The 27,631-nt window shown below is 37.8% G+C and overlaps 1 protein-coding gene across 1 annotated transcript; it reads right to left on the reverse strand.

The window, feature by feature from the left end:
- Positions 1–3,662: 3,662 nt before the first annotated feature.
- On the reverse strand, positions 3,663–26,138 carry LOC141620204 (uncharacterized). Its single transcript, XM_074437136.1, has 4 exons — positions 25,365–26,138; positions 24,904–25,257; positions 24,618–24,765; positions 3,663–3,784 (listed from the first exon to the last, which is right to left on the reverse strand). Exons 1-4 carry the CDS (start codon positions 26,136–26,138, stop codon positions 3,663–3,665), a joined length of 1,398 nt encoding a protein of 465 aa, XP_074293237.1.
- Positions 26,139–27,631: the final 1,493 nt, after the last annotated feature.

A 27,631-nucleotide genomic window follows, 5' to 3' on the forward strand; every position in this document is an offset into this window, starting at 1 on the left:
TAACAACCTTAATCTAGTAGTTAAGTTTTTGTGGGAATATTGCCTTGGCTATGTAAACACTTATTTCATACTTTGTATTATTTGCAGATGTTAGCAACCTTAATCTAGACAGTTAGTTTTTGTGTAAACAATCTTTCAACATTCTATAAGACAAGGTGTTTTATGTTAATCCATATGACTTGCCGGCAAAGAATGCCTTTCCTCTCAAGCATTCTGCAGCTACAAGTGGCTTTCAATGTATCTAGTTCAACAATATAGAGTAATATGTTAGTTAAATCAGTCAGAAGAAAGTGTGACTGTAATACACAAAAGTGTAATTCTAATCGTCAGAAGTGTAATTCTAACCGGCCATAGCAGTGACAGATAGACCTTACATTACACAAAATATAAATGTAATTTTAAAAGGCAAAAGTGTCATTTTAGGTGTTTTATTTATGAAAATATAGTTATGTTGTTAAAAGATGGTGCAATAATATTTATGTTGTTTTACCTAACTATGTTATAAGGCTTTACTATAGATGAAGTGTAACTGAAATTGCATACTCTTTAATTATAATGAGTTTAAGTGTAATTCTGATCATAACAATCCTACCCTAAGCAGATATGAGGCCATTGCAATTTTATTCCCTAGATATGTGTAATTGTAAGAACATAATTTGTCATAATAGTCAAGGTTGCAAAAATTCAACGTTCTGGTGTTGCACATTATAACTGTTTCGTCCAATAAAAAATACTTCAACAAAATACATTGTAATACCAACGGCGACCAGTTGCCTTCCTGGCAGTTTGATGCCTAAACACAATACGAAACATCATGTTGTACCTCGTATTTTGTGTAGACATCCCCAAAAAAATGTACTACTTATTAGGTATTATATTGATTATTCTAAGATGCCTTCTTCTTCGTCTTCTTCTTCTTCTTCTTCTTCTTCTTCTCCTCCTTCTTCTTCTTCTTCTTCTTCTTCTTCTTCCGACGAGGGTTCTGACGATTGCGACAACGATGGGTGCTCTGCGAATGGGTTAGGGCAGTTCCTTTTGTCATGGTTAGCTAATCGCTTGCAATTTTTACACATACGTTTTGGCTTCCTTGCCAAAGCAACTGCTTTTTCCTTCATCGACAACATTCTCTTTCTGCTTCCCTTGTTCTTGGATTTCTTGGGCGGCAAAATGGTTATCTCCTGACTAGGAGAACATCCAAGAATTTTCTCCAACTATTGTTGTTTATTCAATGGTGATCCTAATGGTGAAAGTTTCTCCTTAAACTGTCTAATTAGACTAGAAAAGTTGTCGACATCATTCTTAAATTTGCCCATGAGCATACCAACTCTCTGATGAATCTCCGGCCACATTACTGACATTGAAATCTGTTTTCCATCTATTATATCAACGTCCTCAGTTGCTTCACCATTACAATCGAACATTTTAGACAGCCTTGCATCTTTACACCATCTTTTAACAACACATTGTTCTGGAATAATCTTCACTCCGTTTGATGAGTAAATCCATATGACATGCCGGCAAAGAATGCCTTTCCTCTCAAGCATTCTGCAGCTACAAGTGGCTTTCAATGTATCTAGTTCAACAATATAGAGTAATATGTTAGTTAAATCAGTCAGAAGAAAGTGTGACTGTAATACACAAAAGTATAATTTTAATCAATAAAAGTATGATTTTAACGGATAAAAGTATAACTTTAACAACCCAAAGTATAATTTTAACAACCTAATTTGTAATTTTAACAACCCAAAGTGTAATTTTAATCAACAAAAGTGTAATTTTAACGGATTAAAGTCTAACTTTAGCAACCCAAAGTATAATTTTAACAACCCAAAGTATAATTCTAACAACCCTAAATGTAATTTTAATCAACAAAAGTATAATTTTAACCGATAAAAGTATAATTTTAACAAACAAATGCTCTGAGAATGATACAGGCGTATGTGACCTCATAATTTCATCCTTTGTTTGCATCTCTTACAGTGGTCACCTCTAAAGAGCCACACTCAGTGAATCCTCTGTTTTACAATTACCGATTGAGCACTTGGCCTCTTCTTGAAATTCCTCGAATACTTTATGACTGTACACTTGCGCCCCGTGCACTTCGATAGCTAGATGCGTTGATATTACAGGGAAAGTGTGTCTGTTATAGTTGTCAATCTGTTTCTTTGTGTGTCTTTGTTGGTCCATCGCGCTGTCAAAACGCATCGAAAACTCAACTAATGTTCCTGACTTACTCTCAAATCTCTTAAAAAAAACTATTTTCGCTCTCTGATCTTTGGGTTGTCCTCATAACACCCCCCATATCTAGGTCCCTACAATGAGCCATAACCCACTGCTTCCTTTTAGCGTACATTTCTTGGAACCAGTCAATGTTATTAACATTGTGTTCCCTGCCAATTTCTTCCCATTTTGCATCGAACTCTGCCGCTTCAATGTCTTCATCCCATATTATGGCATTCAATTTCTTTAGAAACACTGAATAATCATCTCTCGTCATTCCATACTTGCTTGGCACCTTGTTCATGATATGCCACATACAATATCGATGGCGCGTTGTCTTGAACACCAATGGCACCGCTTTAAGAATACCAGGATCCTGATCGGTGATAATGTATTTAGGCTCTTTGCCACCCATCGCAGCCAGAAAACGGGTGAAAACCCATTTAAACGAGTCTGCATCTTCATGAGCAACAAGCGCTCCACAGAAAGTGACTGATCGTTTATGATTATCAACCCCGGTGAAAGGTGTGAAGGACATGTCATACTTATTGGTGGAATACGTCGGATCGAACGACACTGCATCCCCAAAAACTGAGTAGTTCCTTCTAGCGATTCCGTCGGCCCATATAGCTTTACTAAGGCTACCGTCAGAATCAACATCATAGTTAAAGAAGAACCCTGGTCTATTAAATGACCAATTCCTTAAAGTGGTCCACGAACATCCGCCGTCCCGTTCATGAATGTAGCATTTCACATCTCTGTGAAAGTTCTTAAAATCATTCAAACTAGCTCCGATGTTTTCAAACCCATTAACATGTTCCTTCAAAATTTTGTAAGTCATCGTAGCTCCTATCTTCAGCTGTTGATTATTGACAATCTTTTAGATGTACGTATTTTAATCAACAAAAACATAATTAAAACAGATACAAATGTATAAGTTCAAAAAAGAAAAGTGTTGTTTTAACAAGAAAAAATGTAATTGTAGACGCAAAAAGTGTAATTTTAGTTGACAAAAGTGTAATTCTAACAAAATAAAGTGAAATTATAACATAAACAACTGTAATTTTAATCAAAAAAAGTGTAATTTTAATCAACTCACCCTTGAATTATAAAGGATTATCATTTTGTGATAGTCTGTTATGTTGCATGCCAACTTTTGAAACTCTCTATCTCTGGCTGATACGAGTTCATGGTTGTGGCCACTGTGGAATCTGTCAATTCTTAATTCCCCATTCATCACGAATAGCCTAACCCTCGCTTTGCAACCAACACGCCTGACTTTGTGTCTCCTACTTGAGTCCTGGCCGCCGCTACACTCCAATTGTCCCTTATGTTTGAACCCCTCCCGGTTGCAAACCAACAGTTTAGATTTGATTTCCCCTCCACGCCATCTCTTAGTCGTGTACTTATGCACATCAAAACCACAAGAAACAGCATAAATTCTATAAAATGTCACTGCTTCCTCTATTTTTAAATTCGACCAACATAGGGGTGAACTTAGCTTCAACGTCTTTGCAAAATTCTTCTTCGTTCGGCTTTCGTTTTCCATTGTGCTCAATATTATCTGACAATAGCGTAATTATTATCAATTGTTTTCATAACAACTTAAAGTAACCCATATATTTGTTAAAATTATATCTTTCTTAAAATTACACTTTTTGTAGTTATCATTACACTTTTGTCTGTTAGAATTATACTTTCTACTATTACAATTACAGTTTAAAAACTTACAGCTTTTCTGTTACAATAAACCCTTTGGTTGTTAAAATTACACTTTTGTCTGTTACAATTATACTTGTTACTATTAGAATTACAGTTTGAAAACTTACAGAATTTGTCTTTTACAATAACACTTTTACTGGTCAAAATTACACGTTTCTCAGTTAAAATTATACGTTTTACTATTAGAATTACTGTTTACCAATTTAGAACTTTTGACTGTTATAATGACAATTTTACCTGTTAAAATTACACTTTTATCTGTTAGAATTATACTTTCTATTATTACAATTACAGTTCAAAAACTTACAGCTTTTCTGTTACAATAAACCCTTTGGTTGTTAAAATTACACTTTTGTCTGTTACAATTATACTTGTTATTATTAGAATTACATTTTAAAAACTTTACATATTTTGTCTCTTACAATAACACTTTTACTGGTCAAAATTACACTTTTATCAGTTATAATTACACTTTTATCAGTTATAATTACAATTTTTACAATTTCAATTAATGGTACAAATATTACACTTTTGAAATTCAAATCTACCATAATAATTACAATAATACTTTTGTTGCTTAAAATCACACCATTTGTAGTTAAAATTACATTTACAACCATTATAATTACACTTTTTAATGTTACAGATTTACACTTTATTAAATGCCTTACGGTCATGTTGCGATTCTATATTCACATTACAAATAAGAACACGAAATATGATGTTGAACTCTACCAGATAAATAACTCCAACATCGAGAAGTTTAACTTCTTATTCACAGAGTTGATGTTGAACTCTATAATGATGGAGTTCATGTTAAAAGAGTGGATTTACAGATTTCAAATAATAAAAAACAAGCTTCAAAAATAACCTAAAATACACTTCCTCCTCATATTTAAACAACTGTTCATATTTAACCTAATGTTTTCATAAAAACATGATATATAACCTAACTTTGAATGAAGAAAATAAATAAACAATCCAAAAATTACCATAGCCAAATGGAATCATTTGCAAATCCGTCATTTTTTACGTTGGACGTTGGTCTTGTTGTTTGTTTCTGAGATTGGAGGATAATAAAGGAAGATGATAAAGGAAGATGATAAATAAAGCTGATAAAGGAAGATGATAAATGAAGAAAGTAGGATTTGCTCTAAATTATCGCCAGGAAGATGAGTTTTTTTTCAAATTGTGTTTTGGTGGAGTTTGTTTAGAAATGTGTTGAGGAAGGTTGTTGAATGATTATGCATGTGTTTTGTGTGCACGGTGGGTAATAGGCAATAGTCGACACACACATCCTCTCTCCTCCTCAACCTATTTCCTTTTTTTTTTTCACGCCTATAGTGGGATTAAAGTAGGCAAATCTCCACTCTTCATTCTCCTAATCCAAGGGCCCTAATAAAGACTTAGGGACTCAACGAGATATTAAGGACTTAGGAGAACTTGTCATATATATATATATATATATATATATATATATATATATATATATATATATATATATATATATATATATATATATAGAATCTCGTGCGAACCTAAAGTTCAGTACGAACTTACGAACTAATCTGGAAATGTTCAGATTCAACGCACTCCCCAAGTCCACACTGTCAAATACCGACATATTCCCTCCCTTTACTCCATTAAACCTGACCTCCACTCACCTATTTACTTTCACATCCACCGTCCTCCGATGACGGTCGTCCGACGACAACAATCAGCTGTCGGCGGCGCGCTCTCTATCACACTTTTTCCCGCCAAACCACAATTTTGAACGAGTTTCGCTCAAATTCGTCATTAATCCTCGAATTTCGATCTAATCTCATGTATTTGTCGTCATGTAAGTCATCTTTATTTTCTTAATTATCTCAGTTTTGTTTAATTACTTCTATAGTTTTAAAATCTGCCCCAAATTTGACCTAATTTTGAAGAATTCTAACCCTACTTCCATTCCTAGCTGTGGACATGGGCCACAGGCTGGTTTGTGGATTTGGGCCACCTACCGATCTGCGGTCACGGGCCACCTGCACGCCAAGACAAATTGTGGACGTGCAGCGGTCTTTTGAAAGCCACGCTCGGTGACGTAAGAATGCTTTCGACAGGATCGCTTTAGATCGGTCGGTTTTGTCTTGGCAAAGGTCTCGAAACGATGTTGAGATGTTCGGAGTCACCACCAAGCATTTGTGGGATACTTGGAACCCGTTCGAATCCACTTTATACCTAAGTCAATCAAGGCAAAAAGTGGTGCTTGACATAGGTACTAAAGATAAGGACTCGTCCCCCTTTTAGCATTATATGCCTAAAATGACTCTCGTATGCCCCGGATAAGGCCATCCACTATCTAAAGGTTCTGAGTAAGGGGTGAGGGTACGTATTGGTAGGCCCTTTAATCGGACACCCAATCCCGCCCGCGTTAGCGGCCTCTACTGATCGATCGTGCTTGTTTAAGTGCAAAAGTTGATAAAACGGTGTATATGCATGAATGCACATCCAAAAGTCTTAACCTAACATATGAATATTTCCTACGTCGGTTGTTTATGCATGTACCAAGAAGTTGGTGTCAAAGTTAGATTTAGATTGATTTGCATGTGAAACGGAAATTAAATATCCATTTACCAAATTCGGATTATGGTACTTAACACGATCCATTTATTTGAAAAAGTGTGTTTAAAAGACAAAGTATGAAATGCAAACTCGTCGATCTGATCCGTCACATATTCGGATAAACCGTAATTAGGATCTTCCTAGACAAGTACCAAAATGGGACAGAACAGTGCCAGGCAGCCCCATTGGGGCGTGAGCCTATTGGCGAGGGAAGGGCTCTGCCCAGGTTTTGAAATATGAAAACAGACGGCCTCTTGGGGCGCGAGCCATGAGCCGACCCAAGAGGGCGTCTCCTGGTTGTTGAAAAGGTTATTTATAACCGTGTTTATCATGAAAGATTTGCAAATGTCATTTACATGACTCGGAATAATTGCTATTATGTTAGTAACATTCATTGTCGGATTTGAATGTTTGAAAAGCATAGTTTACAAATAAAAATGTAAAACGTTTGATTTGAACTAATTATGTTAAGTTCATTTCTTTGTAATTAGTCAACTTAATCATCGTACTCGAATTAAACCGACATGGTATAAAGGACCAAGGATGATTATTGATGTGACCATTCTTTGAGCATATTTAGTCCCCGAATTAGCCTCGTTCCTATGCTTTTTAGCACATATTTGGGTCATTTACTATCTTTAGTCCTTTGTTTTGCATATTCTTTGAGGTTTTGTTTCCTTGGTAGGAGAGGAGTGCAAACCTTGCATTTTCATGGCAAAATAGAGCTAAATTGATCGAATCTAATGTCCAAGCATCAAAGAGAAGACAAGACTAGAAGGCCTTTGTACATATTATAGTAGATGGGCAATGATGAAGAAATCCTTGCATCCCCGACTAAATCCCGGAGGATTATTGGAAGAAGAGAGGAAGAAAAGAAGAAAAGAAAAGCTGTGACGAGATCCACTCGTCCAGCATAGCAAGACGCCCGTCCAGGACTCCAAAGATACAAGCGTCTTTGCCATAGGGACGCCCGTCCAACCACGCGCCAATCCGCTCGTCCAGCCATCAAGACGCTCGTCCAGCCATCACAGAATCCGCCCGTCCCGACCCCTTGGACGCTCGGATTGTCTTAAAGGCCCATACGTCCTCTTCTTCCCTCCATGAAAGATGCGCATATTTGTGAAAGACCGGCAAAAAGGAGACTCGCATCTTTTCTGAGAGGAGCGATTCCTCAAGGACTTAATCGTCATTTAAACCGTTAGTAAACCCTAATTTGTGTACCTAATCCCCATTATAAATACCTCATTAGTCTAATTAGATTAATCATGTTCTTCTTATCAATCTTTAGTGTAGTTTATATCATTCTAATCTCTTCTTAATCTTGTAATCAACTTCTAATCAAATATTAATACAAATCTCATTTCCTTAATTTCTCTTTTGTTCATCTTTTATTTTGGGTAATTGAAGATTATTTGGGTTATTATTGGGAGATTGACAACCTTCCAATCATTCATCAAGTACTTCTATTATTCTTTGCTTTATTTTGGAATTAACATTAGGTATAATTCTCTTAATCCCTTTTTTAATTATTGTTAATCACCTTCATTTATTCATCATGTTTTGCTTTGTTAATATGATTGACAACCTTGTTAACATGCTAAACTTGATAATGAGTGAGTAGTTTCCTTAACTAGGGTTAATGGGTACTTAGGGGAAACCAACATGGGAGATGATTCATGCTTAATTTAATATGTTTTCATAATTTATTTGCTTGCTTGTTGTGATCTCAACTTATGCACATGTCATGTTTGATGAAATGCGAGCCTATGAATCCTTGCATTTTTTACCCATCACTTACCTTTTCAATGAGACTTGTAAGACATAAACCAACTCGAGTCTCATTAGACCATGCATATAGTTGAGTAGGGAGGATTAAGTCGACTTGTAGGTGTTGTACAATCTAATCGATTCGGCTCCGGGACCCAAACCTTCCTAGGATTGTAAGATATAAACCAACTCAATCCATCACAACAATAATTGCTTGCTTATAATTTAAGAATATGTTTGTATGATCCATTCCCATGAATCCCCTATGACCCCATGACACCCTAGTGCTTTTTATCAATTGTTTACATCTCATTTTAATCATCTTGCTTGTTTACTTTTATTGCTATTTAGTTTAGTGATCTTCTTATCTCAACCCAAATCGTGACACCCCTAGACACCGCTACTTGCAATCGAAAATCCTACATCAATACCCGTCCCTTGGGATCCGACCTTTACTTGCCTCTTTACTAATAGTAGAGTTGTTTGTGAAGTTATAAATATTGTTTTGGTCTAGGTGCTCCTAACGACAAGTAACCGAAAATTAAGCTCCAAGTGAGTCCGGCCAAAAATGGCGCCGTTGCCGGGGACGGTGTTAACTTGATTTGATTTTCTTAGATTGTTATTAGTTGTGTCTTTCTTTGCCTTGGGGAAGTAAAACTCCTCAAGGTTTGTTCTAATTGTTTTCAAGTTATTCGATATTTTGCAAGATGGATATTATAGATTGTTTTGTTGAGGACCACTTGAGTATACCTTTCTTCAAAGACCCCATGCAAGCATTGGAAGCCTTGGAAGCAAGTGAGGCCAAAAATATGCATTGGGAATTAGAGGTAGATCTTTTTGGGGCCGCTCTAGCTAACAAAGAGCTTACTCATGAGCAATCCGAATTAGTACATAACATCCTTGTGGAAGCATATCAACCTATAGAACATGAGCAATCAATCATAGAAGACATCTTACAAGCCGAAGAGCAAGAAGAATTTGTCATGGAATTTGAGTATGACGAGATGGATGAGCTTGAAGAACAAGTTGAACATGCCATGAGAATGGAGTGTCTAATGGAAATGGAGCACGTTCTCAATGAACCTTCAAAGGAGGAAAGTGAGGTATAAATCCCAACTTTAAAACCCCTTCCTCCAAATTTGAAATTACCTTGATGAATCTAAGACCAAACCCGTGATTGTTAATGACAAACTTGACGAAAACCAATTGGGAAAATTGTTTGATGTGTTGAAACAACATGAAAAGGCTATAGGTTATAGTCTAGATGATCTTAAGGGGATAAGTCCCAACTTTTGTATGCATAGAATTCATCTAGAGGAAGACCATAGGCCTACCATTCAATCTCAAAGGAGATTAAACCCCCACATGCAAGAAGTTGTTAAAGGAGAGGTTATGAAACTACTTGATGCGGGAATCATATATCCCATATCGGACTCTTTGTGGGTTAGCCCAGTTCAAGTGGTACCTAAGAAAGGAGGTACCACGGTTGTGACAAATGAAAAGAATGAGCTAATACCCACAAGGAAGATCACCGGTTGGCGTATGTGTATTGACTATCGAAAATTGAATTCCGCAACAAGAAAGGATCATTTCCCCCTACCATTCATTGACCAAATGCTTGAGAGGTTAGCCTCCAACAAGTTCTTTTGCTACCTTGACGGGTATTCGGAATTCTTTCAAATCCCTATACACCCGGATGACCAACACAAGACCACCTTCACATGCCCTTATGGTACTTTTGCATATAGGAGGATGCCTTTTGGCTTGTGTAATGCCCCGGCCACTTTTCAAAGATGTATGATGAGTGTCTTCTCCGATTACCTAGAGACCATAATGGAAGTTTTTATGGATGATTTTAGCGTTTATGGAAAAGACTTTGACTCATGTTTGCATAATCTCTCTCTTGTATTGCAAAAATGTGAAGATGTTAGTCTTGTTCTAAATTGGGAAAAGTGTCACTTCATGGTCAATAAAGGAATTGTTTTGGGTCATTTAATCTCGGAAAAGGGCATCGAGGTCGATAAAGCTAAGGTTGAGGTGATAGAGAAACTCCCACCTCCCGTGAATGTTAGAGGGGTGAGAAGTTTTCTCGGTCACGCGGGTTTCTATCGCCGTTTCATAAAAGATTTCTCAAAAATAGCGAAACCTCTCACTCAACTCTTACTTAAAGATGCCCAATTCCATTTCACTGATGAGTGTGTTGAAGCCTTTAATAGAATCAAGGAAGCACTAATCTCGGCACCGATCATTCAACCACCAAATTGGGAACTACCATTCGAGATTATGTGTGATGCTAGTAAATACGCCGTTGGAGCGGTTCTTAGCCAACGGGTAGGGAGAGCTCTACATGCTATCTACTATATAATCAAGACTCTTGATCCCTCCCAAGTGAACTATGATACCACCGAGAAAGAGCTTCTTGCCATTGTCTATGCTTTGGACAAATTTCGTTCCTACTTACTTGGATCCAAGGTGATTGTCTTTTCGGATCACCGTGCTCTCCGACATCTCTTAATAAAAAAAGAGGCAAAACCAAGGTTGTTGAGATGGATTTTGCTTCTTCAAGAATTTGACTTAGAAATAAGAGACAAGAAAGGGGCCGAGAACGTAGTGGCGGATCATTTGTCAAGGATCCGGTTTCACGATGAACAAGGAGAAACGCCGATCAATGACTCATTTCCCGACGATATCTTGATGGCCATTCAAACACAACTTGAAAGGCATATCACCCCATGGTTTGCCTATTATGCCAACTATATCGTTGGAAGAGTACTCCCTCCGAACTTAAACTACAACCAAAGGAAGAGGCTCTTATTCGAAGTAAAGAGGTACTTTTGGGATGACCCAAATCTTTACAAGGAATGTGGTGATGGGCTCTACCGGAGGTGCATCCCTTGATGGGAAGTTCAAGGAGTCTTGGAAGGATGCCACTCATCACCTTATGGTAGACACCATGGAGCAAGGAGAACCATTGCAAAAATTCTTCAATCGGGCTTCTATTGGCCTACGATGTTCCAAGATACAAGGGAATTCATCTTTCATTGTGATGCTTGTCAAGGGACGGGGAATATCTCTTGGAGAAATGAAATGCCACAAAAGGGCATACTTGAGGTGGAGATCTTCGACGTTTGGGGGATCGACTACCAAGGGCCGTTCGTGACATCCAAGGGAAACAAATATATCCTTGTGGCCGTAGACTACGTCTCAAAGTGGGTGGAGGCAATTGCCACCCCAACCGATGATGCAAAGACGGTCACTAAGCTCTTCAAGAAGATAATCTTCCCAAGATTCGGAGTCCCTAGAGCAATTATAAGTGATGGAGGAACGCATTTTCACGAAAAGAAACTCGCATCCCTTTTGACCAAATATGGTGTTCTGTTGGGAAATGTGTCCTCAACAATAGTGCGATCATATGATTTAAATATCATTATTAAATCTCATATTAAGAATACGTGAGGGATGATTCTTTATACAGTCGACTGACCGTCATTAATCGGTAATGATTGGCTAACTAGAGTTTGACATTACTGTCGTGTGACGGTGGTGGTCAGTTGATCCCTTTAGGTCACACCTATAGGATGAGGCCCAAATAGATATTTAATTAATTGTATGCGATACGAATTAATTCATTCCTTAATTGTGGGAGTGCAATTTTGCGTCTTATTATAATGTGATTAAATAAGATTTAATTTAGTAATTAAGCGTTAAATTACTAAATTAGTTGAGGTATTATATAAGTTTTGAGGTAGAGGTAATTAATTATTTAAAGTTACAAGAAGTTGTAATTTTAATTAACTAGTAATTATGGGACCCACTATATGTTGATATAATGGTAGTATACTACTCAAAAAGTGGAGTGTATATTATATTATTAATTGTAATATTTAAGTGTTAAATGATTACATTAATAATTAAATATGTAAGATTGTTAAACATACGACTTATAAGCATTTGTGGGACAAATGACAAAAGGCAAAAATGGTCCATAAAAGGACCAATATTTTGGCCAAATAAGATGAGCAAAGATGCTCTTTTGTCTTATGTAGATGTTGGTTATTGTGTGAAAGAGACCTTACATACTAGCCTTTACATACTACATCTTACACAATCTACCTACAATAAACAAAACAAGTAAAAAACAAAAGGCAAAAGATTCTTTCTTTGCCTTATGCCAACCGGTTTTGGCACTACATAATGAGCATTTGGTTGCTCATTTTTACACTACTTGGTTTTGCTAGTTTTGCTTATATCTCTCTAACAATTCCTCACATGCAAATGCAACAAAGCTCTCCATAAATACTAATACACATCATACATTACTTAAGATAGTAATACAAGATCATTAGTATTATTAAGGTAATATTTCTACTAAATATCTAGTTAATATTAGTAGGAATTTTTGGGATTCATCTTGGGTGCAATTTATTAGAGTGGCTTCTATACTTGGAGTCTTAGAAGGATCATCCACAATATTTAGCTAAAGAACAAGTGAAGGAAGGTGACCTTACTTGTGCCCACATATTTCGAAACCTATAACAATGTAAGGAACATTGTTTTTCTTATAAATCTTTCATTTTGTTATGCATGCACTAGATCTAAAGAACATATAATTAACAAGTTAATTAGTTCACTATTAGAGGAGTCTAATAATAGGTATATGAACCTAACATGTTCAACATAGAACCGGCTTAGGATACCATCCTCAAACAAGCGGTCAAGTTGAAGTTTCAAATAGAGAGATCAAGCAAATTCTTGAGAAAGTTGTAAACAAGACTCGAAAAGATTGGAGCATGAAGCTTGATGACGCTCTTTGGGCTTATAGGACGGCCTATAAGACCCCCATAGGAGCCTCTCCTTACAAACTTGTCTACGGGAAGGCATGCCACTTGCCAATCGAGTTAGAGTATAAAACTTTTTGGGCAATCAAAGCTCTCAACCTTGACCTCAAATTAAGTGGTCAAAGGAGGATGATACAAATTCAAGAGTTGGAAGAATTCCGACTACAATCTTATGAGAATGCCAAGATCTACAAGGAAAGAACAAAATTGCTCCATGATAAAAGAATTAAGCAAAAAGCCTTGCACAAAGGAGATAAAGTCCTTCTATTCAATTCTCGATATCGTCTCTTTCCCGGGAAGTTGAACTCTAGATGGATGGGTCCTTATGTGATCACCGAGGTAGGAAGGTATGGAGACTTTGAGATCAAATCGGAAGATGGAACCAAATTCAAAGTCAATGGCCAAAGATTGAAGCCATACTATGAGGGAGCCTTTATTGGAGAGGTCGAGGTCACTTACCTCGGGCCTCCTCATCCTTGAAGAAATCATCAAAGGGAGAGTTTGGTGGAGTCCTCCCTAAACCACCACTTGTAAATATACTAACCTTTCTAACCTGTATTTTTAACTTTATTGCATCCTTTATCATAAAAATGATTCTTTCCATGAGATTAGGTGAGGGAGGGTCACTAATCTTTTTGATGGATGAAGGAACTAGTTTTCAAGCATGGGGAGCTTTTTATCGAAGTAAAGGAAAAGCAAGGGAAATCCGCTCGTCTCGAGGAAAAGACGACCGTCCAAATGGGAAGTCGAGCGGCCAACAGAGAATCCCCTCGTCCAAAAAGAGCTGACAAGCAGGTGTTCTATCCTGATCCGGAATCCGAGCGTCTTTGGGGACAATCCGCTCGTCTTACTCCAGACGCCCGTCGCATTGCAAATCCGCTCCTCTTTTTGCTGCATGATTTTGGGATTCTTTCCTGTAACGAAATCCGAGCGTCTCTCAGACAATACGCTCGTCTGACTTCAGCAAAGACGCTCGTCCCAGTTTCGATCCGCTCGTCCTAGCTGTTTCAAATTTTGGAAAAACTCGTTGTAAGAGAATCCGGGCATCTTCCAAAGAATACGCTCGTCCCAGAATGAAGGAATCCGAGCGTCCTGAGGTCGAATCCGCACGTCTCCCTGCGGCCTTTATTTCAAGTTTTCGCAATTTTATTTCTCCCCCACCACACAATTTGTGACACTTCATCCTTCCTTCCACTTATATTATAAAACCCCCTCTCTCATGACTCCAAAACATATCCCAAGCACTCATTCACTCTACAAAAACAAAAACCCCCAATTTCTAGGGTTTCAAAAGATTCAAAAGCAAAGATCTAATCCACAAAGAGCATCTCCATATTTCAACAAATCAAAAATTCCAACTCTACAATCAAAGAATGGGACCAAGAGGATCTTCATTTAGGGAAAGAATAAGGCCAAGAGTGAGAGAAAGCTCATCTACTTCTCACATCAACACTCTAAGGAGGGAACGTGAAGAGATTGTGGATCTCACCAAGCTTGACGATTTTTCTAACATTGAATTTTTGAACGATGTTCAAAGGCTTGTCTTTCACCGACTACTTGGTAAGAATATTCTTCCTACCAAATTTCTATGCCATAAAACATTGAGAAAGCTTGGAATATACCATCAAACGGAAGCCCTTTTTGAGTTGTTTGGTCTCTCTACCTTGTTCCACTTACATGAGCAAACCTACCGACCTCTAGTTCTTGAGTTCTTAAGTTTCTTAAAGATCACAACTTTGAACAAAACAATTTGCATAGAGTTTAGATTGGAGAATGTGACAAGGATGATGACTCTTGTTGAGTTTGCAAATGTACTCGGTTTGGATGTTTCGCCTAGCCGAACATCAAGACCTAAGAAGTATAGTGTGGCACCATTGTGGAGAGCCATGACCGGTCGAGACTTTTTGTATATCAAGGAATGCTTGGCGTTTCACATCCAAAACCCTATTCTAAGGATCACTTACCGGTTCTTATCCGGAACTATTCTTGCACGCCGAGACCCGGCAATTGTGAATGAGCTCGATCTTGTAGTCATGGAGTCATATCTTGAAATCCAAGGACGAGGTGGATATCATTTTAATGCACCTCTTGTACTACTTGAGAAGTGGGCTAAGTTTAGAAATGGGGATGACGATGGGATGAAGCATATCGTCAATGGAGGGCTCATTACAAGGCTTGCGAAGCACTTCAATCCAAGGTTCAATGAAAACAATGAGTACACTCCACTCTCCGGGAATACAAGGATCAATGAGGAACTACTTCTTGTGCAACATCATTGGATAACACATGCATTCCATTTTATCGCAAGGTGTTCATTTTTATTGTTCCCAACTTGTAAAATCCAAAATGACAATTTGTAGTTTCATGCATTGCATTCCATGTGCATGAACTACCCCGAAATTCAAGACATTAGAAATAATGTCTATTTTGGTTTGGGGAAGTCCATGCATATGCATCGGGAGCTAATTTAAATTATACTCTCCGCCATAACAAAAACCCATGCATCATGTAGTGTAGTTTAGTATAGTTTGCATTTAGTTTAGAAATCATGCATCATGCTTGCATAATTTCCTATCGTATTGGCCATTGAGGACAATGCCCATACTAGTGTGGGGATGGGAAATTCTAACTTGACTTTTATTCAAAAAATTCAAAAAAAAAAATCAAAAAATTTCGAAAAATCCAAAAAAATTGAAAAATTGAAAAAAAAATCAAAAACATGTTCATTTCCTTTTTAGTGTAGTCTTGTATATATTGTTTACCTTGCGGGGAAGAGGAAATGAACATGTTTTTAATCAAAAACATATTTATGAGGTATGACGGGATTGGGGATATTGCTTTCATCCCTTTGGTAAACCGGTCATTGGCAAGTAGATAGGGTTACTCCGAGAGGCTGCCGATCAACCTCCTAGCCTCGGCCGAGTCCACCCTTATGGCAGTCTCCGGCCACTCCACCTCCTCAGTCCCACACGGCAGACCAGAGATCATGCTGTAGTCCTCCAACGTGACTCCCACCTCACCAAAAGGCATGTGAAAAGTGGAAGTCGTGTCCCAGAATCGGTCCAAGAAAGGGCGGGCCAGGCTAAGGTTAGCCCGCAGCTTCCTCTTCGCGATATCCCTCCAAGCCTGCACCAAGGCATCAAACGCTCCCCGCTCGATCATGGCGCGCTCCTCCGCCGACAGCCTCTCGTAGCACTCCATCGCCGTCGTGTAGCCCGAGAACGATCTGATGTTCCCGGCCTCCTATTGTGATTTGAAACAAAAACTATCTTTAGTTTGAATGAAATTGGAAGAGATATGAGCGAATGAAACGAAAGAATATGAGTGATGAGTAATGAATTCAAAATTACCAAGCTCTTCATCGTCCTATAGGACAGGTGACCCTCCGTAGCCCAAAGCAAGTGCCTGTTCTCCCAGGTCTCAGCCCACGCGGGTGCTCCCCTCAGCTGACGACCTCCTCGTCCCACATTGGCCCATCTCGGGGCCTCCTCCTCCTCCTCAGCAACTTGCTCCTCGAGGATCTCGTCCTCAGCAACCTCCCCGGCTACCCTAGCCGCAGCAAAAGCCTCCTCGAGAGCACGATAAGTGTCAACAGCGGTGTCTACCTCCATAGGTGCTCTCCCAGAAGTAGAAGCCTCGTCACCTGCAAAATTAAAGTGAATTTAGGCCGCGTCAAGTGACGACGAGCCTTGATTAGGGATTTTCGAGCTTTCGGAAGCCCTGAAACCGCTCTTTTCTCGCCATCTTTGGCTATATTCCCACGAACCCGATCACTCATGTGGTATTTTGGGTCAATTCAAGCCTAAGTTGAAGTCTAGTCTTGGGTTCAAGTCGAAACTTCGGCAGCATTTCGTTATAACGGCGATTATGCCCTAGAAAAGTGTCCTGAAAAAGCCGTCACAAACCAAAATTTCGAGATGGTAGGAAGTTTACCCATCATCCAAGGATTCCAAATGTCAAGTTTCATCGCAAATGGGCAATCCTAAGGCCATTTTCGAAGCAATTTACGGTTTAGCTGTGAAACCGTCTCAATTTCACTCAAATGCTCAAAACTCAACGAAAATTCGAAACAAACACATGGTTACGATCCTTATACTACCAATTAGCCATTTACATGATCAATTTTATAAGGCAAGATCATTTGGGGGAAAAGCCCCAAATTTTCGACATTTTACGGTTGGGAACCCTAATTTTGTCGATCCAATTCGTCCGTTATAGAAGATTAATGCAAGAATGATATACATACCTCGATTAGTCATGGTGAATGCAAGCTTTTGGATCAAATTTTGGCGGAAATGGTTGAAGTTTGAGAGAGAAATTGATAATTTGTATTTCGAACAAATGAACGAAACCCTCTATTTATCGCGTTTTTACGCAGGAAAGACACACTAAGGAACAGACGTAGCAGGCGCTGCGCCTATTCCAAGAGACGCAACTCTTGTTGCGCCTCTTCCTTAGATTCCCTCCGTACGAGTTTTCAAAAATTCGTTATGAGTTCGTTATTTGTGGGCCCATCTTTGGTGCGCCTCTTCCCCGATGCCATTTTATCTTTTTTGGTCCGTTTGACGATAATTCTTCGTTCAGACCCGTATTTCTAAGCCAACTGCAGATTATTATACATTATTTATCGCTCCCAAGACCTTGCTTGTCACAACGAGTAGGTATTCTTTGACAGGTGTTTCGACACGCCTTCATTATATTCCCCCAGCGAGAGTAAGCGGATCGACAATCCCTCTCGAGACATGGAGATACATTCCTGATAAGGTTTCCCAATACGAGAGTTCACGACATACAATCGTCCTTCTCCAGTTCCTCCGAAGTTTGTTTGAAGACGACCCAAGCAGATTTCTCCCAGCAGTTCCCGCCTGTGTCCTGCTACTCACAATACTTCTTGTTTCCCCACGGAGTTCGATAAAGGTGCCGTTCTCCAGAAGTTCCCAAACCAGTGGAGTTCCCACACTCAAGCCTTAGTTACCCCTTAATTTGAAATTGTACTCGGGCCTCCTTCCCGTTGATGATTTCCTTTAGGGTCCCACACCCTAGCACAATCCTTACTTATCCCTTAGCTCCTACGCTTATCCCTTAGCTCCTACGCTTACCCTTAGCTCCTATGCGCCTCCGGAAACGTCTCTCAATAAGTTTCAGGTATGATCTCTTCTTATGGCTGGCGAGCCTCCTTACGTAGTCTAATGGACTTTAAACGATCCTCCCCGATAGTCGACAGACTCTAAAATGTTCCCGACGACAAGCCTTTGGTTCAGACCCCTTGAGCCGCCTCGCGTCGCCATAGTCGTCAGGTTGTAATCTTCGATTGACCTGAGGGCTATACTTTGACTTTCGCCTTGTCCAAGCCTCAGTCAAAGTGGGGGCTCTGTAGATACCTCATTTCTGCACCTCCCGCAAACCACCCGGTGATGATTGGGCCGCATGTTTGGTACGCGGAACGATTTATGACAGTTCGTAAGTTTATCATCAAGTGATTGCTCAAACACTGGTATCTACCTCTTAGTTGTCATCTACGCGCCGATACGGTCGTTTTGACAGTAATTAGAGTACATTTGGAGTCCGGGCCTAAAACCGTCTTCATTTTCTGATAACCGCTAAATCCCGAGTCAGAATGTTCTGGAATGTTCCGGATATTTCTATTCCATATTTTATAAATCTTTCACAATCTTTTAATCTTTGGCAAACAATTTCCCGTAATATTCATACAAAATATTAAGGAAAATAAGATTATCCCGTCATTCCATAAACCAAACACGAAAATCTTTCTTCCACAGGAGGAAACCACTTGGGAACAGACGCTGCACGTGCTGCGCCTCTTCCAAGAGACGCAGTGACTGCTGCGCCTCTTCCCAGGTCCTTTTCTGCGTATTTTTCGTATCTTTTTCATATCTTTTCGAGATTCACTTCCAAAGTCTCTCCGAAAACCCTATTCCTTCACGTGATTAGTATAAATAGGAGCCTTCGCTCCTCATATTTCTCACGCGAGTGTCCGCCCTTCTCTTCTCCCTTTGCATTCTAGACCACGTTCTTCCTTTTTGGCGTCTACGTGCTTGAACATTCGACCACGTAAGCTCGGATCCTTCTGAGTACCAGCCTCGTTTGCATGACCGACCAATTTGACCAACTCCACAATCAATCAACTTAACTAATCTTAATCGTTTTCCTCTTACGAGGACACTTTCGTTACATTCGAGTCGAGCATCACTAATCATAAACTTAATTCATCTCGTTTCGTCAAACATGTAAGTCTGAGGGTGTAAATCTCTCTTTATTTATTGTTATTTATCTTTTTGTATCATTAATGTAAGGTTTATGTCGAAAATACGTGTTAAAACCGATTTCTAAAACCATGCTTTAAAACCCTTTTTACGGATTACCAGAAGATAATCGTCGAGAAAGGACGCAGCAAATGCTGCGCCTCTTCGAAGGGACGCAGCACCTGCTGCGCCTCTTCGAAGGGACGCAGCACCTGCTGCGCCTCTTCGTGAGGCTGCCGCGGTTTCTGCTTCCTTTCTTCTTCCTTCGTCCTCTGTAAATTCGTTTTCTTTCATTTGTTTTCGTTTGTTTTCCTCAATTCTTTGACGTAAAGCATAATAATTCCACATGTACATTGTTCATCATTCGTTAGCATGTAATTTAATCATTAAATTCGACTTAAATCCCTTATAATCCAATATTTGCGGGTTTTCGTCATTAAACTCAATCCGGGTTGTAGAAATTCGATTTGTTCATATTGAGTTTCTGGAATTCGACCTTTGATATATTTCCATCTGTCTATTGTCGTATTCGTCATTAGTTCGTCTTTAATTCGTCATGTTTAACCTATTTAGTTCACCTATGTCACTAATCAATCTTTCCTCCATGTAAATAATTCGTTTGTATTCGTCTCATCCATGTTTTATTGCTTTTATGACTCATTCCTATGTAATTAATCCATTAAATCACTTTCATCCGAGTTAATATCATAATCAATCCTTAAAATCATCAATTAACTTTAACGATTTGCAGTTCCGGCTTCACAGCCAGAACTCACCCTTGCAACAGACGCAGCAACTACTACGCCTCTTCCAAAGGGCGCAGTCCTGCTGCGCCTGTTCCAGGTTGATTTCTGCCTCTGAACTTCCGTTCTGCCTTGACTGATTAATTAGTTTACGTATAATCTACTATTAACCGTATTATCGCCTACTGATTTGTTCGTTGATTTATTCCTTTATCCTTTTTTTCTCAAATTATCCGTTTTAAAGGTATCTTCGACATAAATCAATTGAACCCGATGTAATTATTGTAATTTTTATTGTAATTTTCTTTTATTTTATTCATTTTGTATCGCTTGTATGTTTTCACATGTAATTGAAGCTTAAATCCCTACTTCGACCTAATGAGTGCTAATTAATTGTTCGCCGACTTAGTTAATCTTCACATGCTAGGATCAAAACTTGGATGTTGCATTGCATGCATATAATCGACAATATATCGAGTATAAACAATTTCCCTAATCATTAGTAGAGGCCGCTATCGAGGCAGGCGGGATTAGGTGTTCGATCAAAAGAGCTTCCTAATACTTACCCTCACCCCTTACTCCAGATCTCTGTGAACATCCGTGTTCATTGGCATCCACGAGAGTCATTCTAGACATAGAATGCTAAGGGTAACGAGTTCTTGGTGTTCATGTCACTACTTTGTGTCTTGACATGACACGAGGTATTCGAACGGTTCCAATTTCCCATAAAAATTGGTGGCGACTCCACAAATGCAAACGCTTGTTTCCCAAGCGCCCCCGTGGCCCCCATGTCCACACATATAAATAAAACGCAAAGCATAAATAAAATCCTAGTATGGCCTTCCTAAAATAGTAAATCTAATAAACTATTACAAATTCGGAAACCAACTTCATTGGTCCCTTGAACTTTGGTTTTTGCACGCATCTCGAGGTAACATCGTCTTTAATGGATCGCCTTCTTGAGTGGCACCGTCTTCAAGGATCTCCGGAATAAATAAATTACATAACAAATTACATAATTTCCTATTATACATTTGTAATTAAAATAAAATAAATCTATTAAATTATAAAACGGTGATACGAGATCACAATAAATTACAACCGAATCGATATTCCCATACATTTCGGGTAATATCAATTAAAAACTAAGGCCATGCTAAGTAAAATTACAAAAAATAAAATTACATAAAATAAAATTATGACAATCATAAATAAAATGCAGCATTATAATATGTATGAACATGCCCAATTTTATGCTAAATCGCCTTTAAGGAGCCAATATCGTATATTAATAGGTTTTTACGGATTTGCGTGATTCAACCTTTTAAAAATCACAATAATTACATAAAATCATATTTATGTACTAGTTAATTAACCTAAACATCTTAGGACTCAAAATTAGTCTCCACTAACATATTGACAATAATTAACTTATATTTCTTAATATTGTTCATAAAAGGACTTAAAATTACAATATAATGCCATAAACTTCAAATAAATCATAAAAATTTCAAATAAATTTGAAATTTGAAATTTTAAACTAATGAACATTCTGGAAAAAATACCATGACACTCATAATGTTCAAAAAACTTAGGTTAAAATTTCGAAAAATTATCGAGGAAAAACAATGTTGCGGTGTATCGGATTTATCAATTATAACCATAAAAATATGAGAAAAATTATTTTTATCACCTTTTCACTTTTAGATCTGAAATAGGTGATAAAATGCAACATGTGACGTTTTTCCTTTAGTCATGAAGTATGTTTTAGCAATTTTTACTAATTAAAGTCACTATTTATTTTATTTTTCATCAAAAATTCATAAATCATGCATAAAGATTTCATTATAGCCAATTATTTTAAACACATCTTGTAAAATTGCATGTAACAACATACTAAATTTCTATGATCAGATTCAAAATATAACTCATATTAACCTATTTTTCCATTTAAATTCGATTTTATCTTGAAAAATCCATATTTCGAGCATAAGAACTCATAAAATTATGAAAAACTACAGGTCATCCAAATATAATATATGTGAAAACATATCCAAAAACCACTGGAAAAATTGAAGTTTAGCTAATTTTAGTCCAAAAATGACATTTTTATCATAAAATCACATTTTTAATGCCATTATTATATAAAATGAACAATAAAAATCCATAAATTAACCAAAATATCCTAAATACATTTTAGGACCAGAAACTTTAACATGCATAATTGATTTCGTGATATATCATAATAAACACAAATTTACAAGTTTTATTTGTTAATCGTATAACTCGTAAAAACTATAAGCGATTTGCATGCAAACAACCTAAGGCTCATGATACCGCTTGTTAGAAATCTATATCTCATTATACTCAACATATTCATATATGTTTTAATTAATTTAGTCATAAAATTAATTTAGATCTTATGCATGCAAACATAAGTAAATATACAATAAAATTTTGGATCAAAGGACACAAGTAAGATCTCCTTTCTTACTTGTTCTTGAGCTCTCCTAATATGGATGAACAAAGATTCAAGGGTAGAATCTCTCCCAAAGATGAATACCCAAAGTAACCCCTTAAAAGATTAATATTATTAATACTAGAACAATGTTAATCTAAATAAAATTGACCCAAGAGGCAGATCTTGTGCCACTCCACCTGGTCGTATGAAACTGGTATGGGTGTATGCGATTGATAATTGAGAATGCGGGTAGAGGAAGAGACGTAGCGAGTAGTGTGTTAGACTACGATTACATGCCAAACCGCTTCTTCACTAGCACGTGAGCCCCCTGCCTTACTCGTTTTAATGTATTTTTTTCTTAATAACTCGAAAAAAAGCAAAAGAGGGCTTCGCGCCTCGTGGGTAGGGAGAGGTCTGGTCCCCCCTGAGCCGGGGGGTGCTTGCACGGTACAGATACCATGGCATTGGGCGTTTTCTTTCAAAATCTTTTTAAGATTTTGTCCGAATTCCAATAGTTCGCTTTTTCGTTTTAGCAGGCAGCAGACCATTAGAAAGAGGCGGGAGTGACTTTCGTAACTTATTTATAAATGTTTTTACTGAGGCGTGTGGCGAGATCGATCCTTTTTTTGTTTCTTTAACGAAAAATGGTCTCTTATTTTTCGGTTAAGAGAAGGGAGAAGAAGGAAGTAATATTCTCTCTAAAACTCTATATTTTTAGATGTGCAAGAATGAATGAATATCCACTAGAATGCATGTAGTGTATATTAGGAAAAATAAAAAGCAAAAACCCTTGGTCTTGCACAAGGAAAACCGGGTAGGAGGGGGTGGGTATGGCCAATGCATGAGATTCAATTCTTCCCAAGAATTATAGGCATGTAAGGCTATGTATTAGGTCTTATGATTATGCCTTCCACTTAAACATAATTAACACAAATAAGCCTAATACTCCCTCCTAATTTTCGGCACATATAGTGTAAAATGGAAAATCTATTTTACACATTATTTTGTCAATTTGTCACATGTAACATGTTTCATGACATTAGGTATATGAAATGTATTTTTAACAATTAAAAATCAACATATTAATAAAATATGTCACTTATAAAGTTTACCTAGTAATTCATAATCACTTGTACCGTAATGGGATCCCGAGTCATAAATTACAACATTTTGTATTTATAATAATCAATTCATTCCTTTTAATTGTTTCCGTAAACAATAATTTCATCTAAGTAATAAAACAATTCGATTACTTAGACCGTATCTTATTTAATCAAATTATAATGAGATACGTAAATATTACTTCCAAAATCGTCCGTCAATTTTAAGTAATTTAATTACCCCGTATCGGCATACGATCAATTAAATAATCAATTAAGAGTGTTACCCTTTAGGTATGACCTAAGAGGATCAACTGATCACCCACCGCACGCACAAAGTAATGTCAAACTCTAGTCAGCCAATCATTACCGATATGTGTGGACCAGTTGACAGTAAAATATTACTTCCCACATGTATTCTTAAAATGAGACTTAAACATGTGATCATCATGATCGACAGTTGTGATCGCATTATTGTCGGAGGACACATATTCCAACAATACCACATTCATTATAGTATTCTTTCATGATTCCCGAGAGAAACTCAGTTCCATTGTCACTCTGCACTATCTTGACTTGCTTACCGAATTGTGTTTTAACCATTTTGCAAAAATTAATCATTAATTGGCTTACTTCTCCCCTATCTCTCATTAAGAAAACCCAAACTCCTCTACTTCGATCATCCACAATGGTTAAAAAATAATGTGCTTTCGTCAAATTCTCAGCATGATAAGGGCCCCAAATATCGCAATGAATAAGGGAAAAAAGTTCGCTACTTCGCTTATTATTTAACTTAAAATTAGAACGAGTCTGTTTAGCCCGACAACATGAATCGCATACTTCATTATTGTTCCAAGATAAATCAATCCCAAGTAAAGACGAAAAAGAAGATAAAATACTGCTCGAAGGGTGACCAAGTCGCCTATGCCAAAGCCGTGTATCAACCTTGGTACTCGCTTTTGCCACAGTGTCTTCCCGATCATTCTTCAAGTAATAAACCCCGTCCTTGAGCTCACCCCGTCCAATCTTCATCCTCATAGACTGGTCCTGTATAACACAATAGTCAGGATAAAATGTCACAACACAATTATTTTCCTTAATCAATTGTTGAACAGAAATTAAATTACAAGTCAACGACGGCACGTATAAGACGTCTTGTAGCGTGAGATTTGTATTAATCATTACATTCCCATATTCATTGGCAAGTATATGAGAACCATTTGGTAATCCGACAGTGGATGTTCGACCATTATGTCGCTGGTGAAGTAACTCGTGTCGACCAGTCATATGATGAGACGCCCCACTGTCGATCATCCAATTACCAAATAACATACCTGATGCTTTCTGATTCTGATTACCACAGGTTTTCCCTGTCAGAAGACTTCGAACCCTGCTAATTTCTTCCGCGGTCAAATCGCTACAATGTGCATCAGCCTCATTTGTGGAAGCAGCGTTGGCTCTCTGAAAATCATTGCCTCGGCCTCCACGACCTTGTCCACGTCCTCCTCGGCCACGACCACGAGCAGGATACCATGTTTGCTATAGCAGTTATCCTCGGTATGCCAAGGTTTTTTACAGTAAGTCCATCATGGTAGTTTTGATGCTTCTTCTTGGGTAGTAATTGGATCACTCGAAACGGCCTGGACATCCATGGCTGCTTCAATCACCTCTTCTTTGCCTTTGGTAATCGCTCCATGTCTCTCTTCGCGCAAAACAAGGGCATAGGCCCTGCTTAGCGATGTCACTTCATCTTCCATGAGCAAATTCGATCGAATGTGGCCATATTTAACCGTGTCAAGTCCCATTAAGAACTGATGCACCTTTTCTTCTTCGCGCTCTTTAATGAAAAACGCTGCTGCACCGCAGGTACAGGATGGTACTTTGCTGTAATTTCCTAATTCATCCCATATTGATTTGAGTTTAGTATAGTAATCAACAATCGACTGATGTTTTTCTTGTTTGCATTCATTGAGCTCGGCCTTCAACTGATGAACCCGTGGCGCATTGCCGGTGGCGTATCTCTCTTTTAACTCCTTCCAAATTTCAGGCACTGTTCCTGAAAAAGTAGTACTAGAATGGAGTCTTATCTCGATAGCACTTCTTAACCATGCTTTCACCATAGCGTTGCATTGACGCCAGGCGACGGCTTCGAGACTTTCTTCTTCACCCGGCAGTGTTATTGGCTTCTCAATGGTACCCTCGACAAAAGCCAGTTTATTTTTGGCGTCGAGACCATTACGGATTGCGTCGGCCCATAATTCATAGTTCTCACCATCGAATTTTATTTGTGTTAATGACAAGGCTGGTCCGTCGGAGGGATGAAGGTACAAGGGCGACGACATGGGAATTGTGTCGCGTTTCTTGCCACTGGAATCACCTTTCTTTCCATCTCCTTCACCAATGATGAGAGGGCCTGTCATTGTGTTTGTGTTTGCTTAAGAAACAGGTAAAAAAAAATAGTGAATTAATTGCCCAGGAACAAACTCAACTCTCTGATGCCATGTAAAAACGTGATATGGGTGAATGAAGTATTATATATTTCTTGATTGTATACAATATAAATGGAGGACTTTATATACACCCAAAACAGATCCTAAAGATATTTACTTACCTATTCTAAGGCCTAGAAATAAGGTAACTGTATAACAATAACTTACAAAAGCAATAAAAGAATATGTGGAGATATTATACAACTCGAAATATCTGTTAAATAATAACCAACTCGTTTTCGGATGAATTTGTGAAATATGGCTATACTAATTTTTTCATTTTACTTCGTACTTCTCATTGTAGATAAGGATTAATCTAGAGAACAAGTGTAACAGGAGTCTTTAATGCTGCAACAAGAAATCTAAAACACGCACTGGTAAAGAGGTCAATGAAGTTGCACAAAATCTCATTGAGGACGGGCGATATCCGTCACAAGCTTGTGACGGATACCGTTTCCTCTCACAAAATGTCCATTGAGAGATGAGTGGAATTGTGGGAAGCACATGGGGGTGCCCCACCTTATCCTCTCTCCCTTTTTGTGAGAGGTCACAAGCTTGTGACGGGATTAGTCCATCACAAGTAGGACTAGCTGATGAAGTTGAGGCATCGTCAAGTCAAATCAATGCTTGCATTACATGCCATAGAGAGTATATGTGACTTATTTAGTTGTAGAGCATTGTTTAGGTGTATATATTTGATTTATAGATTTTAGAATATTCTTTATTAAGCATGGTTGGAATGGAATGTAAATCTATATTTTGAAGTATTTATATTTAAATCTTTTATTCGGATGACGGTCATTTTAAAAGATTTGTGATTTCAATCTCATTCTTCTGGTTTGTTGATTTATTTTGCCTTTACTTTGCTTAGATACACTCTTTTACCTCATTAGATACACATTTCTGGTAAGCTAAATACACTCCTTTATACTCCTTTACTTGCTAGATAAAACTAAATCTCTCTCTAATACCATCACATTATGTACACAACCAAATGAACATGAATTAATTAATTTCAACAAATATGGCTTTTATTAAAAGACTCGTTTTCACATCAATAACACATCGTAGCTATTGTGTCTTCTACTCCGTATATTGCTACGTATAGTTATTTCAACTCGTATAGTTATTTCAACTATAATGTGAATACCTTTGAAATATTATAGCCTAAATGAATATTGTTACCGTATATTGCTACGTAATCTCTCAGTCTCATATTAAGCACAAGGAAAACCTTGGAAATCGACAATCATATATTTGGACACCATAGGATATTACCATATAAGCTTAATTGAATGATACACTCTTTTAAATTGGTAGATAAATGTCTTTACCTTGTTAGATACACTCCTTTTGCTAGATATGACCTCTACCTTGGCTATATATACATCACTCAAAAGACAAATACATTTATTTATCTTGTT

The sequence above is a fragment of the Silene latifolia genome, chromosome X, assembly GCF_048544455.1.
Source record: "Silene latifolia isolate original U9 population chromosome X, ASM4854445v1, whole genome shotgun sequence".
Classification (NCBI taxonomy): Eukaryota; Viridiplantae; Streptophyta; class Magnoliopsida; order Caryophyllales; family Caryophyllaceae; genus Silene; species Silene latifolia.

Coding starts and splice junctions, on each gene's coding strand:
- LOC141620204 (XM_074437136.1), bottom strand. CDS start 26,138: ATGACAGGCCCTCTCATCATTGGTGAAGGAGATGGAAAGAAAGGTGAT. Junction 24,766..24,903: donor TTGCCAATGAATATGGGAAT/GTAATGATTAAT, acceptor TGTGTTATACAG/GACCAGTCTATGAGGATGAA. Junction 3,785..24,617: donor ACTTGGTCACCCTTCGAGCA/GTATTTTATCTT, acceptor CGCTATTGTCAG/ATAATATTGAGCACAATGGA.